Source organism: Lipophrys pholis, assembly GCF_963383615.2.
Source record: "Lipophrys pholis genome assembly, chromosome: 10".
NCBI lineage: Eukaryota > Metazoa > Chordata > Actinopteri > Blenniiformes > Blenniidae > Lipophrys > Lipophrys pholis.
In genome coordinates this window covers 22,553,059-22,570,001 of record NC_137640.1, presented here as the reverse complement: position 1 = coordinate 22,570,001, position 16,943 = coordinate 22,553,059, and the positions used below count along the sequence as shown (strand labels likewise).

General features: G+C 39.5%; 1 protein-coding gene across 1 annotated transcript in view; it reads right to left on the bottom strand.

Moving 5' to 3' along the window:
• Nucleotides 1-16,943, bottom strand: part of ptprsa (protein tyrosine phosphatase receptor type Sa) — a 170,884-nt gene that overhangs the window by 72,789 nt on the left and 81,152 nt on the right. The window contains exon 6 of the mRNA XM_080474263.1: nt 4,882-4,992. Coding sequence (XP_080330389.1) covers nt 4,882-4,992 — 111 coding nt within the window. The remainder of the gene's footprint in view (nt 1-4,881; nt 4,993-16,943) is intronic.

The following is a 16,943-nucleotide window of genomic DNA, read 5'->3' as shown; positions in this document are numbered from 1 at the left end:
TGTTGTTTCGGGTTGATGACAAGCAGCCAAATGACACTGCAAGCGTGTCCCCCACTGTGGGGATCTCTTCAGTGAGCATTATCAGTCAGATTGGAAAAAGGAGCGCAATCATATGGTCTCAGGAAATTGGAAGTATTTGCTTTGTGTGGAACGTAAACGTGTTTCTGATACCGGTATAATTTTCCCCAAAGGTAGCTGTTATCTACAGGACTCCTTGAGACAAACATCTAATAGAGATGGCAGGATTTTGCTTTGGCCAGTGAGAACATAAGGTGTAATCTAGCTTTCTTTCCCAACATTACACACAAATGCATAGCAGGACATGCAAGCACATTCATACCCAAGCAGATACCATTGTAGGAGGGTATTCATGCACATGCGTACATAACAGCCTCGTCTTTCTGCATCAGTGTTATTTGCAGGGCTTAGAAAACAAACATACATATGCAAATAAAGATGAAAACATTTCAATGAGCTCCGTTTCTTTTACTGGTAGTGTGCCTTGTGGACCCTACTAGGTGGTATTGGGCAGATTGTTGACTGGTGGTTTTTCTTCCCCCGATACTACAATTCCAATCGCTGATCAAGGTCATTATGACAACAATTTGGCAAATGGGGACACTCAATTGTGTTGGAGACAAATACTTGAGCAGAAGGGATGGCAACATATATTTTCCAAATGGCTTGTTTTAAGTACAAATTCTAGGTTTGTTGCACTGCTGGAAAATTGGCATTGAAGTGGTAGATTGTGGCCTTGTGGCATTGACTACTTTCTTGTAAGGTTTGACTTGCTAATGCTTTGGAATATCAAGTACATAAGTTTGACAAAAAGGCTGAGAAGCTCCCTGAGAAAATTACCTAAGTGAAATCCTTCTGTTAATGTAGACGTATTTCATGATTAAACATCAACTGACAAAGTGCTTTGAACAAACACTGAATGCAATTTATCAATTTGTCTTTTGGTGCCTTTTCAGGCTGACTGGCCTTTCACCACATGCCTTTTTAATATGTCACAAAGATTAGTTTAATATCCTGAATATCGGTATACTTTGAATGCTGCGTATTGATAAAGACGGTAGGATTATGAGATTAACAGGGAACCTCATTACAGCAGAAAACATCTAATTCACTTGAGACGTGATTATTGCACAAAGCCAACAAACTTTTGCATTAGCTGCATTGATCACAAACCTATTAAGCATTTTTCTTGTCATGAATACAACATGAATGTTTAAAGAGACTGTGTTTTCTTTCACTTTGAGATTCCTCATTACTTTAGTCACAGCAACCTGAGAATCATTTCTGGCGTATGAGTTTATGTGTACTGGGGAAGTGCGGCTTTTGAATAATAGATTATAATTTGATTGAGTGTCATGACTGCGAGGGAACGCAAACAGCAGTCATTCCACAAAACCAATCATGTCTCGCTGCCGCCATTTGAAAATAAAAAGTATCTTTGAGCACCCGCTAAGCAACAGCAAATGTGATGTCGAAGTCATCATATTGTTATTGATCCACACGACACTGTAAATGGCATCTCTTAATGGCTGAGTGAAATCACCATGGAACCCAATCAGGCCCAATCAGGTCTAATTTTGTCAGTAATGGATTGCTATAAACAAGATGACAGAAACACTGGCTGCATACACACTTATTTTTTTTTTTTTTCATTCTGCATTTGCATTTGCACTCCGAGACTCAAGAAGCAGAGCAGCGTCAATTTGGAAAAAGAAACACAAATTCCACAAACAAATGACGCACAAAAGGACAAACATTGTGAACAGAAAAATAAGGTCTGAAACAAAGTGGGACAAAATAGAAAAATAAATAAAAACACACAAACACAACACCATAATTACAACACAAAAAATAATTGGAAAAGAAAATGGTAAGCCAAAAAATAAAGGAGTGTATTAGGGAAAATACTGGTTGAAAAACCAAACAAGGAGAAAGGAACAACTGAACAAAACACAGGGAATGCAGAAACCAAAAGACCATCACGGCCAAAAACCATTTTGTACAGGCATGCAAGCACAGTTACATTCTCCCATCGTGCGACAGGTCCTGTTATTTCCACATGCTGGGTTTCCATGATAACACGTGCAAGAAAGCCTTTAGGTGCAGAAGCAATACCAAAGGATGCAAAACGAGAAAAGGCCCCACAATGCAAACATAAAAGTAAATTAACAAGACCCGAGCTAATCGGGTTTGCTTTCATCATTTCTTCCTTCGAAATAAATAAAAGTTTATTTTCAAACTCATTTAGCACTTTGGAATGACTGATTAGTATTTTCTTCAAATTAGTAATTAATCGAGCTACGTAATAGGCAAATACAGCTAGAAATTTTCAACATGTTGATTTTTTTTTTTTTTTTTTTCAAATGTGGGTTAAAAAAAGTAAAAAAGAAAAAACACACCAACCTTCTCGAAGCTCTGAGGGATGTAAAGGGGTTGATGCAGAACACAATGACATGAGGAGAAGAGAAAAATAGGGGAAACACAGAGAGAGTAAAAAAAGCCACCTCAAGGTGTTTAGCTGCAGCTACATTTCCCTGTTCTTTAATCTTTTTTTTTTCCTTCTTTTCCCTCGTCCCTGCTACTGACACCCGTCTTGAAAGTACACTTGCCTGTCCCCCCCCCCACCACCACCACCTCCCCCTCAAATAAACTTTGAACCAAAACAATCAGATTCACCCCAGTGGCCGCACTGTCGCCTGGTAAGAAAAAAAAGTAGTGAGGCGCCACTGGAGTCAAATCATGCGTACCATACTCAGAATTCAAAGATTTCACAAGCTCCTTATAGCCACAAGGATAGGCTCCTGTAGTGGCTGTACTTGCTTTTGTTAAGAGAAGGAAACCAAACAAAGAGAAAGTAAAATGAAATAAAAAACTAATGAGAGATAGAAAAGAAAAAAGACACAGTTTGGGATGAAATTAGCAGCTGCAGTTCAACAGACCTTTTTTAAAAGCCAATGAGTGGCACTGTCAGTACGGTTTCTGTTTGGACACGCAGTCTCGTTTTGACACATTATGCACAATATGCACCGTTAACAATTTTGCCTTATCATGCTCAGTCTCCTCCCCAATACTCGTTCCAACCACAGCTGCTAATCTCAAGTGCATTTTGCTTTGTGAACAAAACATAGTCAACATCAAGTATCAGAATTGATCGACAAAAGTTAACTGAAAACAGACAAAAGTTGACACCATCAAAGCATAACAAGTGTGTTACATAGTGTGAACGTATTTCAGTAATTATGACCCTTGTGTACTCTTATCAATGCATGCTGATGGAGCCAGTGTTCATGGAGTTCGCATGGATTGTTGGAAATGATATCAGGGTATAGTTGCGTTTTTTTTTCTTTTTTCTTTGTTCTTCTTCACCAAAGGAACTACAAAATGTCCCACTGCTGTGTCAACAATGTGTTCCCGTCATTGTTATTTAATGAATCCTGCAGAGCTCTTGACTGTAATTTCCAATGAACCTTTTAACTTTTGGCATGCTGTACATGAACAAGGTGGATAGCTACTTGACAGTGTCATTGCATCGCAGCGCAGACAGCATGAGCCTTCAAATGAATGCTGGCAAGGAGAGACGCTGATCTTGATAAACTATATTTTCTACCTTCGGCTCCTCACACGTTTGGATTTTTCTTCCCTATGCTGCTACTTCACTGAGTATGATAATAACGATAATAATGAAAAAGCAGCTCCCTGACCCATTTTATAATGTCAGAGTTGTGAATTATTTATTGGGAACAAAGTTATTTGGTACACAGCAGAGGGAACAAACTGAGTAGATACCGAGGCATCTTTATTTAATATGCACAATATAAATAATACATGTCGAAAATGCATCTGCTTCAATTTATTAAAGCTCCCTCAACAGGGATTCATTGTCATTTAGCATTAGTAGTGGATGGTAGGCTTTTGTCTTCATTGTCTGTTTCCTATGAAACTCTACATTCCTTGTGACTGATTGTTTTTTTTATATCTTCACTTTGCTGGAACATGCCAGCTGAAATTACTACTGACGGTAGAAGACTTTAAAGATAAAACACCAAAGCAGAAACAGGGGAATTCTATGGATTTATGCTCCAGAGCAGCATGATGACGGAGTAGAAGAAGTGTACTATTTATACTTTCTGCGAGAAAGCTTTTTTTTTGGGGGGGGGGGGGGGGGGGGTGTGTGTAACACAGAGCAGCTGACTGTGTTAACAGTCCCTTTCTATTACTTCTTCTCCCCCAAGTCAGGAGAAAGCTAAAGGTTTGGGATTTTGATTGGTGAGCAGTAATACCTTGCCACTCAATCAAAATCAGGACTTACCGTTGTGCTCCTTTACCTGTAAAGAAACTAATCAAAAAGAAGTCCTTCCAGACTCTTTTTGAGTTCCAACTTTGACGGTGGGGGAAACATTTGATCGGGCACACAATTACAGGTAAGAAAGTATCTTACAACCGATAAAGTAAAGACATACGGCTTGTTGTGCTACACATTTCCTTCCAAGTGAGTAGGGGAGGGCATTAAAAGACAAAATGGAGCATAACATCATAACAGAGAAGAACATTAGTTGGTCAATTATAGTTTTACATTTGGAAGTTTCAGTGCATATGAAATTACATTTATGGGCAGACAATACTATCAATGCTGAAAGATTGATATTACTTGGCTAACACTATTTTGCAAAACACATTTTGTGCAAATACAACTCGGCTGGAATGGAAGCAATAATCATCTGTTAAGCTCAACAGTAATGTCACTTAAAGCTGAGCTCCACTGTGAAGAAATATTAGTAAGAATGGGTAGATGATCTTATTTAACTTTTTCTTTTAATTTATTTTTATTTTTTGGCCTGATTCTGGGGCCGGGTTGCTCCCTACCTCGCACATAAAGATTAGCAGGGGACGAGTAGCGCACGCCTTCCACATTAGACGCCACGCACTCGTACTTCCCCTGGTCGGTCTCCTCGCTGTTCTCGATCTGCAAGGCACCTGTAAAACGACAACATTTGACAAGAGGGAGAGGAGGGGGAGGAGGTGACAGAAAAAGAGGGGAAAGCAGGGAGGACATGATTAGTAAAACTGTCTGTGACGGCTCGTAATGAAGTCAGACAACGTTCTTAGTGGCGGGCATCTTGAATTTATCACAATTACTTTGTCAAGAACTATTTCTTTGTGCACCAGGGATGCAGATTGGCGTGACAAACCGTAGTCGTAGTCACCCACCAATAAAAAAAAACAAAATGTGCTGGAATTAATTCAATGAGAACATTGCACTGAACCAGTCACACTGGATTTGTAGCTACGGCGGTGTGCAAAGACAATTTAAGTCATGAGATCTGTGACCAAAAAAACTGGAACAAAGAAAAGCTGTGTGATGAAGGTAATTGCAAAACGCTGTTTAGATGGTCTTGTGAACTCGGGCAAGATGAACAAATCACACTTTGCCCTGAAGTGTAGTCTATGTCTGCTGGAGAGTTCATGAGCTTTTATAAGTGGCATGGTGCAAATGTATGAGGTTAAGCCTTACGTCTTTGCACTCAGATTTATTAGTACACGGTAACATACAAAACACTTTCGATTTTGACGACTTCCTATTTGTTCTTTCTTTGATATTGGAAACGAGGAGGGGAAGATTTGGCAAGAAGTTCAAGTTTGGGGCACCAAATCCACAGGATTACATACAGATTGATTTTCAGCTGAAGAATCTCATCTCTTAAAGTTCAAACGATGCGTGAAATGTCTGAAGCCCTGGTTCTTTGTAACGTTTTACATACGACCGGGTCTAATATGGCTGTCTTGTTGAGTTTTCAATAATCCGGTTTTATTTATTTTTTGTTTACCTGGTTACATTTCTGAACAATGTGCTCGGCTGTTTGCCTGAACTCATTTCATCGATACATGTTTGATCTCAACCTCTTTACTAAATCATGGTTGAACAATTGCTCTTTTTTTGTATTCCATGTGTAATCCTTTTTTTTAAATTTTAATTTCTTTTAATGTGATAATACTTTATATGACTACTGGCTTAAAGACCCCCCCCCCAGCATATTGTTTTTTCTTTCTTCTACAGTCTGACATTCGTGTGAGGAAATACACTTAGATGATTGACAGTGCTGAAGAAAGCCTGTGCAGGGAGACAAAAGAAGGAGGCGAAACAACAGGCGTCAGATCATTCCTCGTTAGGGCGCTGTTGACGGCACTTCCTGATGATATCATTAGGGCTTCTGGCTGCCTCAGCAGACAGATTGCGGCCCAGGCCTCGCTGACAAACACAGCACCATTGCTCGTTAACGTTTAGCCAGGAAGCATCAATATGCCAGCAGCTGCCCTGGATGCTTTGTAATATACCACAACCTCCTCCATCACATCAAGTAGAGAGAACAAAATGTTGTACATGGGTACTATTCTGGAACATTGGTCTAATAACATGTTTCATGTGCCACAAATGAGACTATTGGTCTTGCCTAATTATAAAGATTAGTCACCCTTTCACCTTGTCAGTAGCTTTACACTCTGAGAGTATTTTACACTTCAGACTTTTAACATAAGTCAATGCAGAAAAAAAAAATTCTTTCCCCTGCTATAGCTGATGCTAAAAACATCCTATAGCTCTTTATTCAGACATCTTCTTCATGTCCCCTTACGGCTCATATCGTCCTCATCCCTCTGAGGGAATGGTTTTGGGCACATGGCTCCACATGAAAATGTCTACCTGCCGAGTGCAGCTGGTAGAGTCTGCATTGTGGATTTGCGCGAGCATCTGATTTGGATCTGTTTGATGTGCGCTTGGAACTGCAAATGCCAGCCCCGGTGGCAGGTGGGTTGGAAAGTGCTCAGAGGCCTCAGCACTGGGGACATCACAAAGTAAGGGCCGTGTGAAGTTTGAGTACGTGCGGATGGTAGTAGAATGTTCAACAGCCTTGACTGCTGAATTGCAAAAACCTTGAAAGCTGGGTTCTGTTTTATTTGTGTTAAATCACAAGCAATGCTTTAGACAATATATATTTATATTATTAGCTGTTGATGTTTTATGGGTCCAACTGCTATCAATAAATATAAGTATTTAAAAAAAACATTTTTTTTTAAAGTTATTTGATGGTCAACAAAAAACAGCAATCGACATGTCAAGAACTGCAAAAGTCAGTTATTATCAAAACTGTTGTGTGTGTGTGTGTGTGTGTGTGTGTGTGTGTGTGTGTGTGTGTGTGTGTGTGTGTGTGTGTGTGTGTGCACTGTGCCTCCGGGTGAAGAGAGAAGACGAGTCTTCGGCGAGACAGGGAACTTTCAACTGTTACTTGAAGCCATTGATGGAGGCTCCTCACTCTGTGGTATTATCCATTGTTTCTAACCCGCTACTGGTGTAATTGCGTTCTCGCCATTAGTTTACAAACAAAAACTTTTTTTTTTTTCCTCCACTGCGTTGTGAAGAAAGAACTGAAACAGAATGAGCCAGAGAGAAACAAGAAGGAGAGAGGAGTGAAGGGCGTAGGATGCAAGAGATGACAATTAAAATAAGCTATTATTCCATGTTATATTTCAGTTTTTGGTCTAACCTGGATATTCTACCTAACAATTAACAAACGTTCACAAAGGACACCATGAATCTCTTGATAAAAAATGTGATCCATTGCTAATTTTGTCATGTTTGCTTTCAGTTCATTTTTTTTTAACCGTCTCTAACAATTGATTTTCAAACAAAAAGATATACAATAGATATTTTCCTCTGATGTATCCCAGTGACATGGCAGTTCTTTGATATTATTACCTTTAAAAGACAGCAGGCCTCTAATATACAGATTTAGCCAAATCCTCTTTCATGTCCCAGCTTCAGCAGGATCATTTTTGCGCATGTTTCCAGACAGAACAAACTCCATCAATGTGTCTATTTCCTGCTGTTTTCTTTTGTCTACTTCTTTTTTTTTTTAATGACTGCACTCTCTGTATTTTGCATAATTGCCCTGTGTCTACTTTGCCAGCCTGTGGCTCACCACAGTGCGAGTGGCCAGTGGCATTTTTTGATTTTGTCAGTAACAGAGGACAACACGAGGAATGAAATAGATGCTGAAAATTATCTTTGACACACACAACAACAACAACAACAACAACAAAAACATGTACCCAGCCTGTTTACACAATGGGTGCTTACTGATAAAGACTTGCCTGGTGAAAAACAGTCATTTATAGTGGCCCTGAAAAGAAAAGAAAAAAACTAAAACTCCAGCATGGCGCCAAATGGCCCATCTTCTGTGTCTCTAACTATTGAATATTAATATAAACAACAATCTCATTGCTGGATTCCAGCTGGCATAAGGAGAGATCCATCTTAGTACTCATCAAGCAATGCTACACTGAATATAAACCATAACTAGATCCTCGTCATTCATGTACTATCAGTAAACCACTGTGTTGAAGAACAAATTAAGAGCAAAATCTGTATTAGTCTTCTGATAGAAGTGTTTCTTTTAGTGCAAGTACAGCTAAAGTAAAATGCAGCATTATGTGAAATTCAAAAAAAAACTTAAATAATTATTCCTTCACACATAAGTAACCCAAAACTTTACTTTGCATTGGAGTGTGATGATTTACCTTCAGCTACAACCCAACGACACAAAGGTATTGAGTGAGTTGGATGTCGCTGCTGCTACATTGTCTCACTCAAGGACACTTGGAGGGGACAAATGGATGTTGAAGAACATCATGTGATGTTGTGGGAAATGATTTGAGAATGTGCTGGAACAGGACCGACTCCAGATCCACTCAAACACGACACTGACCATTATCAAACTGTATGGTGAGATTCTCTGCTGAGTTATAATTCATGATGTGCTTGGCAAGAAAAAAGCAACGAGAACGGGGGATTTTTTCTTTTCTTTTTTCTATATTATCCAGAAATGCGTTTAAAAAAAATGTGCTATTAGAATTCCCTTTGTCGATTTCACAAAGCAATCCTCAGCAGTCACCCCCTCCAACCTGCTCTATAGCTCACTCCTGCGTGTCTTGCTGTATGTTTACTGGCTTTATTCCTTTAACAGATAAGGCTGTTTGGGGTAGAGGATCACAAGTATTTGTCCCAGCCATAACAGCTGCCCTGGTTAACAGTGCTGCTTGCCTCAGGCTGATCTGATGATGGGCTATGAGGTGCAAAGGTATGATGCTAAAGAAGACTGCTAGAGCTCATTGAATCCATGTTGAACGTGGAATAGACTTTAATGCACCGAAGCAGATAGTTTACTTTCTGGAAGGAGTCTTTATTTTATCAATATTTCATTATTCCCATTACAGATACAAAAATAGACTTTAGACGATAAATATGGGTTTTAATGGTGTCATTACAGACCACTTCATAATTCACTGGCAAGATCAAATTGTGTTAAATAAAAATCTGGGAGGAAAAAAAATGACGACGAAGAGTGTAGGAGTGAGCTGACAGTGAGACGTGCAGAACAAGAAAACGAGAACAAAATCTCATTTATGTTAGGTGCAGTGTACAAAAGAAAGACAAGGAGAGGAGAATAAACTAAACAAGCAGAAATAGGTAGGAGGAATACTTGAAGAGACAGACAAGCACTGAAAAACAGAAGGACAGATGAGAGGATAAAAGAAAAGCGAGGAGGGGCCAGCATGGATGATTAATTTCAGAAAGGGCCTAAAGCTGCCCACCCTGGTCGCTGCTTTGTAGCAGCATTGCTATGTGCAGCCCCCCCCAGTCCCATTTGTGTAATTCAATTAGTGTGGTCCAGCGGGCCTTGATTGATTTGTTTAGGCGATCAACAAAATGGCAGGCCAAGTTTCACTCACTCTTTTCCCTTCCTTTCGCTCCTTCTAACATCAGATCCTCTGGTGGCACACTGCTCTTATTTATCAGTTCAGTTCATGGCTCTCATTGGTCCCTCATTTCTTATCTGCTATTTTGTCACTTCCTCTCACCCTGGCACTACCCACAAAATCTCTAATACTGTGCTCTACACCCCCGAATTAGCTTTTTAGTGGACGCATAGTAGACAGACACAAATAGCCCTTTTGTAAAATGAATTACAGTAACTATGTACAGCATTGTGCTGATATGATGAAGTGTTAATCTACTGGTGAACTTGTTTCATCTATTGCGGTTTTATTTTTACCTCGGTTTAGTGCATTTTGACAACAGTGAATCAAGTTTTAGTGAACATAAACCATGTTTGCACCTTAAAAAGTTACTCAGATAAAAAAAAGAAAAGAAAAAAAAAGACTTTTTTGCAGAATTGCTCCAAAGTAGTTTGCCACCGTCAATATCGGGATTGTCTGTTTGAAGTTTACAGCTTTCAGCAGTGAACCCATAGTTTTACTAACTCTGTGAAGAACAGCCACGGTCACTACATGGCAGCCAAGTCTGGACTTGCCGTTTATGCTCCGTCTCTCTCTTTCGTCTGCATCCTGCCCATCACTCAGGCAGGCTCTGCCACAACCTCAAGGTCATTACGCTGTGATCACACCAGCATGGGGTTCCACGCGTGATGCCATTGTTGTCAAAGCCCATCTGGTTCCTCGTAACGCTCCCATGAAATCAGTAATGAAGCAGGCAGGGAGCCGAGGTACCTTTATACCTAACGTTTACCTCGAGGCCTGCACTTGCATGGCTATTGTGAGGATGTAGGATTAATTCTCGTTCAAGAGTTTGGGAATCAGCTTGCGCGGGAAGTAGAGGAAGAAAAAAAAAAAAAAGAGAGTCGTACTGGGGGTATGTCTAATCTTAGACTTGATAAGCTTTGTGTTCATGTGAAGAAGCATCTTGAAATTCACCAAGAGGAACAAAGTACGCACCCGTATGCATTACTTTAGTGCATTTACAAATGTTCCGAACACCGGTGAGGGTGAGTCAGTGTCAATATTTTGTGAGGAGAAATACTCTCCTTTCAGGCTAATTGTTTCATTATGTAATGCAGAGTTTATAAGGTAGTGGCAATATGATTTATGAGCCCTTCCCAATCACACAAAGAAAGATAAGGGAGTACTAAATTTGGCTATGATGGTCATGACTGAGGGCTTTCAAGAAAGGCTTGACTACAGTCCAAACACTCATATATGTTTCACGACATGCCACTCGTGAGTTCTCATTTGTATTGCATATTTGAAGTGGCTATAAATGGAGAACTCAATTCACAACACCAAACTGTAATCAAAAAACCAAAAGCATTTATTTTATCCCCTTGAATGCATTTACAATCTTGGCAAACTGAGATATTCACTTACCTGCTCAGCCTGTGGAACGAAATCATTTTACAATAAACACACTGAATCAGCTGGGAGTGAATGTTTCAGCAATAAAGCGTGATGGATAATTACAAGTGAATGTTAAACTGTCCGGGGAAATGAAAAAAAAAAAAAGAAAAAAAAAAAATGAGGGGAGAGGAAGAATTACTAGAATAAAGCCTACGTACAACTCACAGGAGTCACACTGCTCTATATCTGTGTTAATCCATCCCCACATTGATATCCTCATCCTCTGACATAATGAACGCTGTATTTGCTTGTTTGGTAAAAGGTGCCATTTCATCCAGCAGCCTTTCCAGCTTTGCCTTCATAGGTCGGTTTTGCTACAGCAGCGTACCAGAGAGGGAATTAAATCAAATGTAATTTATGCTGCCTTTTCCCTTGACATATCACAAGAAGCATCTCCGGATATGAGGGTTAAATGAGGAGAAGATGAGGACGCTATCAAGGCAGAAATGGGAGAGAGGAGTTTGCTAAAACTGTGCAAAGCAGTTCAGAGTTTTCAACAACCTGGCCTTTCCCACAAGTAGGATCAACGTGCTCTTTACCTACCGTCTAGCCAAAACCTCCAAAATTAAAGAGAGAAGCACAAAACATAAAATAACACGCCTATCACCCTCCTTTTGTCTGCTTTTAACCTTTGCAGCCTGGTGTCATAACCAGCTGGCAACACAATTTGAATTTCTCTGTAGTTTCCTGATTTTGATGACAGAAGTCAGCAGAGATATACACAAATACAGAACAAACACATAGATAGAAAACAGTACATTAATGATGATTATGAGATATGGAAGTGTGAGACATAAAGTGAGTACAGAAAGTACAGGACACACAGACACAGATGATCTTTATCAATGTTAGTGGAAACAAAAACAAAAACAAAAGTTATATTTGTACACAGGAAAGCACTCTTGCTTTTTTCCCATGTGTATCCACTGGTGAAATTAGGAGTCTGGTTATGTCTGGTTATATGTAATTTAACATTTGTTTTACTGATATTTTACTTTTTGTATTTCTTTTTTGTTCTTATGGTAGTTAAACATCTTACCTCGGATTGGGGTATCCACTGGCGGAGACAAACAAAAACGAAGACACAGATTCAGTTTAGTTCAAGGTTAATGTTAGTAGTGGTTAGAGGAGGTATTTGGGTCGGAAGGTTCATGGACACTAGGTTATCCTAAGAATGTAACCTCTTAGAGAGATAGGGTGTTTATCATTTAACGAAACAAAAGGAGAAAAAAAAAATCATTGCTGGTATCACAAAAAATAAGAAGTATGTACAGTTGTTGTACTTTTTTACTTTATGGTCTTTGTCCCTCCCTTTTCCTTCTCTTTGCCATTAGATTGTGCTACAAGACGAAGCTCAATGCTTCCTTAGTAGAGCAGAGGAGGCTCTATGCAGGGTGGGCTATCATCATGACTGCAACATAAAGTTAATTTCTTAAAATGACCCCAAAATGCTCCTTACGGCCGATTCTTCTGCGAAAATTGACCTTGAATAAGCGGTCATTACCACGGTTTAAGACCACACCGCTCGATACTAGGTACCCATGTAGAAACTCAACATACTTTGTGAGTTAGGAGTTGAATCTCTCTTGACCTGGGACTTTGTTAAATCAGAGTGACAGAAGTTTTCATTGTCCCCACATGTCATAAACTTTGCAACTGCAATTAAAGGCAACACATTTTTTGATCTCCCTTTCTTTTCAATTTGAACTGTATTTGTTTGTTTGTTTATTTGCTTGTGAATCTGTATTCTGTCATATGTCTGACTGCAAGCCAAACATCTCACCAGGGACAATAAGCTATTGAGCTTATTCCATCACTGCAGTTGTTTTTTTGTTTTGTTTTTGGGGGGGGGGGGGGGGGGTTGTTTTTTTCAATGCAAACTGAACTGTGGCAATGTAGAAAACATCCCTTGTAGGCAGAGCTTTGAGTTTGGAGTCGGAAAGCCAGCTTACCCTAAAGCCCTTCAGACAAAATTAAAACTCCTTGGTGCTTTATCATTATCATCATTAATTCCTCTTCTTAGTTCAACCTTTCCTTATCTTCTTCCTAAGTACGTATGCTGTACAATTTACCTTTTTTTTTTTTTTTTTTTTACCTCTATCTTTTGTTTTTTTTTCCCCGGATGTAAAAATGACTCAGGGCAACAATCTGCCCCTGGCCATCCCTTGAAAATGTTAGCAGGGTAACACCAACTGATAGAGAAGGGACTTTCTTGGCATAGACAGCCTGGGGACATAAGTCTGGGTCAAGTTAGCGGTCTAGCATGCACTCATTCAAGGTGACTACAATTACATGAACAAGACGTCAAAATAATACCAACAATTCCTTGATATTATACTGTAGGGTAAATGAGGTGAGGGCGAGAGTTGATGGGGGCATGAAATGTTCACTATTTTGTTAGACTGCAATTGTATGTTTGCATTGACAGCGATTCTCTGTGATACCAGCAATTAGGGTTTAGTCAAAAAGTTGAAGTTCTGCCTGGTTTGCAATGATCTGTCATTCATACCTGGGTCTGTTTTTAAAATTTTTTGCATGAGATATTTCAAATTTGACTGTTCTTTGAATGAATCCAAATGTCTCTATATTTAATTATACATTTGAAATTATCCTTACGAAATTGTGAGGGCTTTCGTTATTAATATAATTGCATATAATATGTTAATGAAGTGGAAAATCTGTGTGATATAAACTGTGTGATCCTTTGACGAGTTCCGCAAACTGACAATAAAATAATAATGTTCAGTTACGATGACCAGTGCAGGATGCATATGTTTCCCACAGTTTATAGCTGAGACTCACTGAAAAACCAGGCAAAACCAAAATGACATTTTAATATTTTCTGGAATGATCCTGGAGACCACATAATAATAAATATTCACAAGACAATGGACAACAGGGTTCTGGGAAGGTTATGTTGGTAGAGTTAGATAGAGTTAGAGTTTGATTTGAGGCTGCAGGAAGCTGTTTTATTTTGCTGAAGCCGATATGGATTTTAGTTGGGAGTTCAGAGGTTACAAGTAAGAGGTCGCATGTTAGGGTCAAAGTTAGGTTAAGGTTAGAGTCAGGTTAAGGTTAGAGTCAGGTTTAGGTTAATAAAGCAGGTTTGTTAAGGGAAGGGATATCACAAGACTTCATAAGAAAGAACATAAAAACAAACAAGACTATAACGAGGAGGAACATGAGGGATAGCAGGGATGGTTCGGGTCAACGGTTCAACAAAAAAATAAAATGGTAAAATGAAATGACCACTGGATATCTCATTCCTAATGATACATTTTCAATATTGGCATGGAATAGGGGGATAAAAATAAAACATAGTCTGGGAGGACCAGGAAGGCTGGATCCAAATGGGGCTAGTGCTCAATTACAATGGTAGATCCACCTGTATTACTGGCATTCAACCTAATGGCCCTAAGCTCCCTTCTAAGCTTTGGTCAGTCAGAGGTTGATCAGATTAGGGTGACAATGACCTAAATATATCTCAACATGCTGCTGTCCGAATCACATTATCAAATGGACATTTTTTTTTTTCTTTCCCCAGAACAACCCAGCTGTTTTGTTAAACAGCCCTCTGAATGTATTAAAATATTATTGAGGGCTATAGTCTGGGCAGATGCAATCTGGACAGAGATGTATCCCATCTGCGTGTGAGGTGAATAGGGCTGTGTGATTGGCTGAGTGTCAAAGTCTGACCACCTCCAGGGGGCATCTGGCTGACCTTCTCTTCACCACAAACACCCATCTGGGATCCATGCAGTGTCACAGCAGGTCTCAGGCAAACCTGTCTGCTTCTACCACATCTGCAGAAGCTTTGATCCCAACAGTTCTGAATACTTTCCTTCAGATTAAGTATGTCTGAAGTCAATTTGATTCATATTTGCATAAATGTCTTTGTGCAAGAAGCCCTCTAACGTCAGCTCATGATTTTAAGGATTAATATAAAAAAAAAAAAAAGCCTTAATCTCTATGGATACTTTCCCCCGTCCCCTCACTGTCATTGTGACCCATGGTAATCTGTTCTGCATGACAAGGTCAGCAAGGGCCTCAGGTCTGGAGCCACGGGAACTTGAGGAGAAATGTCAGGCTCCCAACACACCTCCGCGTGAGCTCCTTAGGGGACCCTGATGCAAATACCACTGCCCTGCCAGAACAGCATGGTCTGAAACATAAGGAATCACTCTGCCAGCAAGCCAGCTATTCTGCACAGAATAGCAAATATGTCCTACGCTATTGTTGTGAAGTAATTTCTATAATGTGTGAATAAACCTAAATCAGCATCTACATTTCAGAATGAAAGTTACTCCTGAAAAGCATTACATTTGCAGGCACAATATGGAGTTTTTTCGAGTATCAGTATTTCAGCTCCTATCTGGACTCACTTCCAATGCTGAACCTTTTTTTTTGTCCTGTTCTATGTCATTCTCTACTTTACGCCACGTATCGCAAAGTGCCCACCAACCTCTGAGTTAACCCCAGAGGTGTGATAGAGTGCTTTTCTTTTTGGAGAATTTCATAGCTTAGGTTTTTATTTAAATAGATAAATTCAAAGAAAGTTAGAAAGAATATACCCAAAGACAGTATTTTGAAGATGGCTACTAGAAATATGGCTACTGGAAGTACTGAGGAGATGTGATAATGGCAGCCCAACGGGCATGAGCATGCAGGTCTTTTTTTTTCTATTCTTTTTAATCGGCATAAATCCTCTTCTTACTGCTCAGTTTTCCACCAAAAATGTCCAAAGAAAGAAGCACCCGAAGCTAGCATTGCCTTCGAGAGAGCTGGTGTTGAAACAAGGGGAAGTAATTTCCTTCCCTGCCCTCCTACATACACATATAGCTTGAAACGTTAACATGAAACACACAGCTTAACGTGACCGAGTCTCTTTTTGACAGCAGTTCAAAAAGTCAGGTAAAGGACCAAATGTGACATCAGGCAGCTATAAGTTGAGGCCTCGCCCTCTTGCATGGTTAATAAAGCCTCAGCAAGCAATCTGTCCATTGTGGCAGACAATCTGGCAACAGAAGAAAATGTTCTCCTGAAGAAATATTTAGTCGAGACTTGAGGGTTGTCACACCCCAACTGTGTGATTGAAAGATTCAGGCATAGAGCAGCCCACACATGGGAAGAGATTTGAATTCTTTTAGCTCAGCAAACTTTCCAGGGGTAATTCTGGACAGCATGAAGCATCGTGAAAACTGAGGTTTAAACATTAACACGTGTGAAAAGGAACAAAAAAAAAATAAGAATAAAAAGCATTGGAGGAGAAATATGGTTGCTGTATGTTTATATGAGAACCCCCCAAAAATACTTCAGGCTATGACTGCGCAGTGATAATTATCATGGGTTCAAACTGAGACCAATTATTTGCTCGAAGCCTGCTGTCTCTAACACAGCATAAATACCAAAAAAAGAGATATGACCGCCTCAACGGATTAAAGTCTGGATAATATGACGTTGAAAAAAATTGTATTACTTTAAATTCAAGGTAACCATGAAACCCCACCAGTACATTTGCTAAAATACTGCTTAAAAAAACATTTAAAGTATTTCAGAACCAAGTAGCTCATAAAAATTAATATGACTGACAACAACTCTATCAAAGAATAAAATGTTAAATCCAAAGTCCATCCCTTATAAATAAAAGTAAGGTGGATAATGGTGCGTCCCCAACTCAAGCT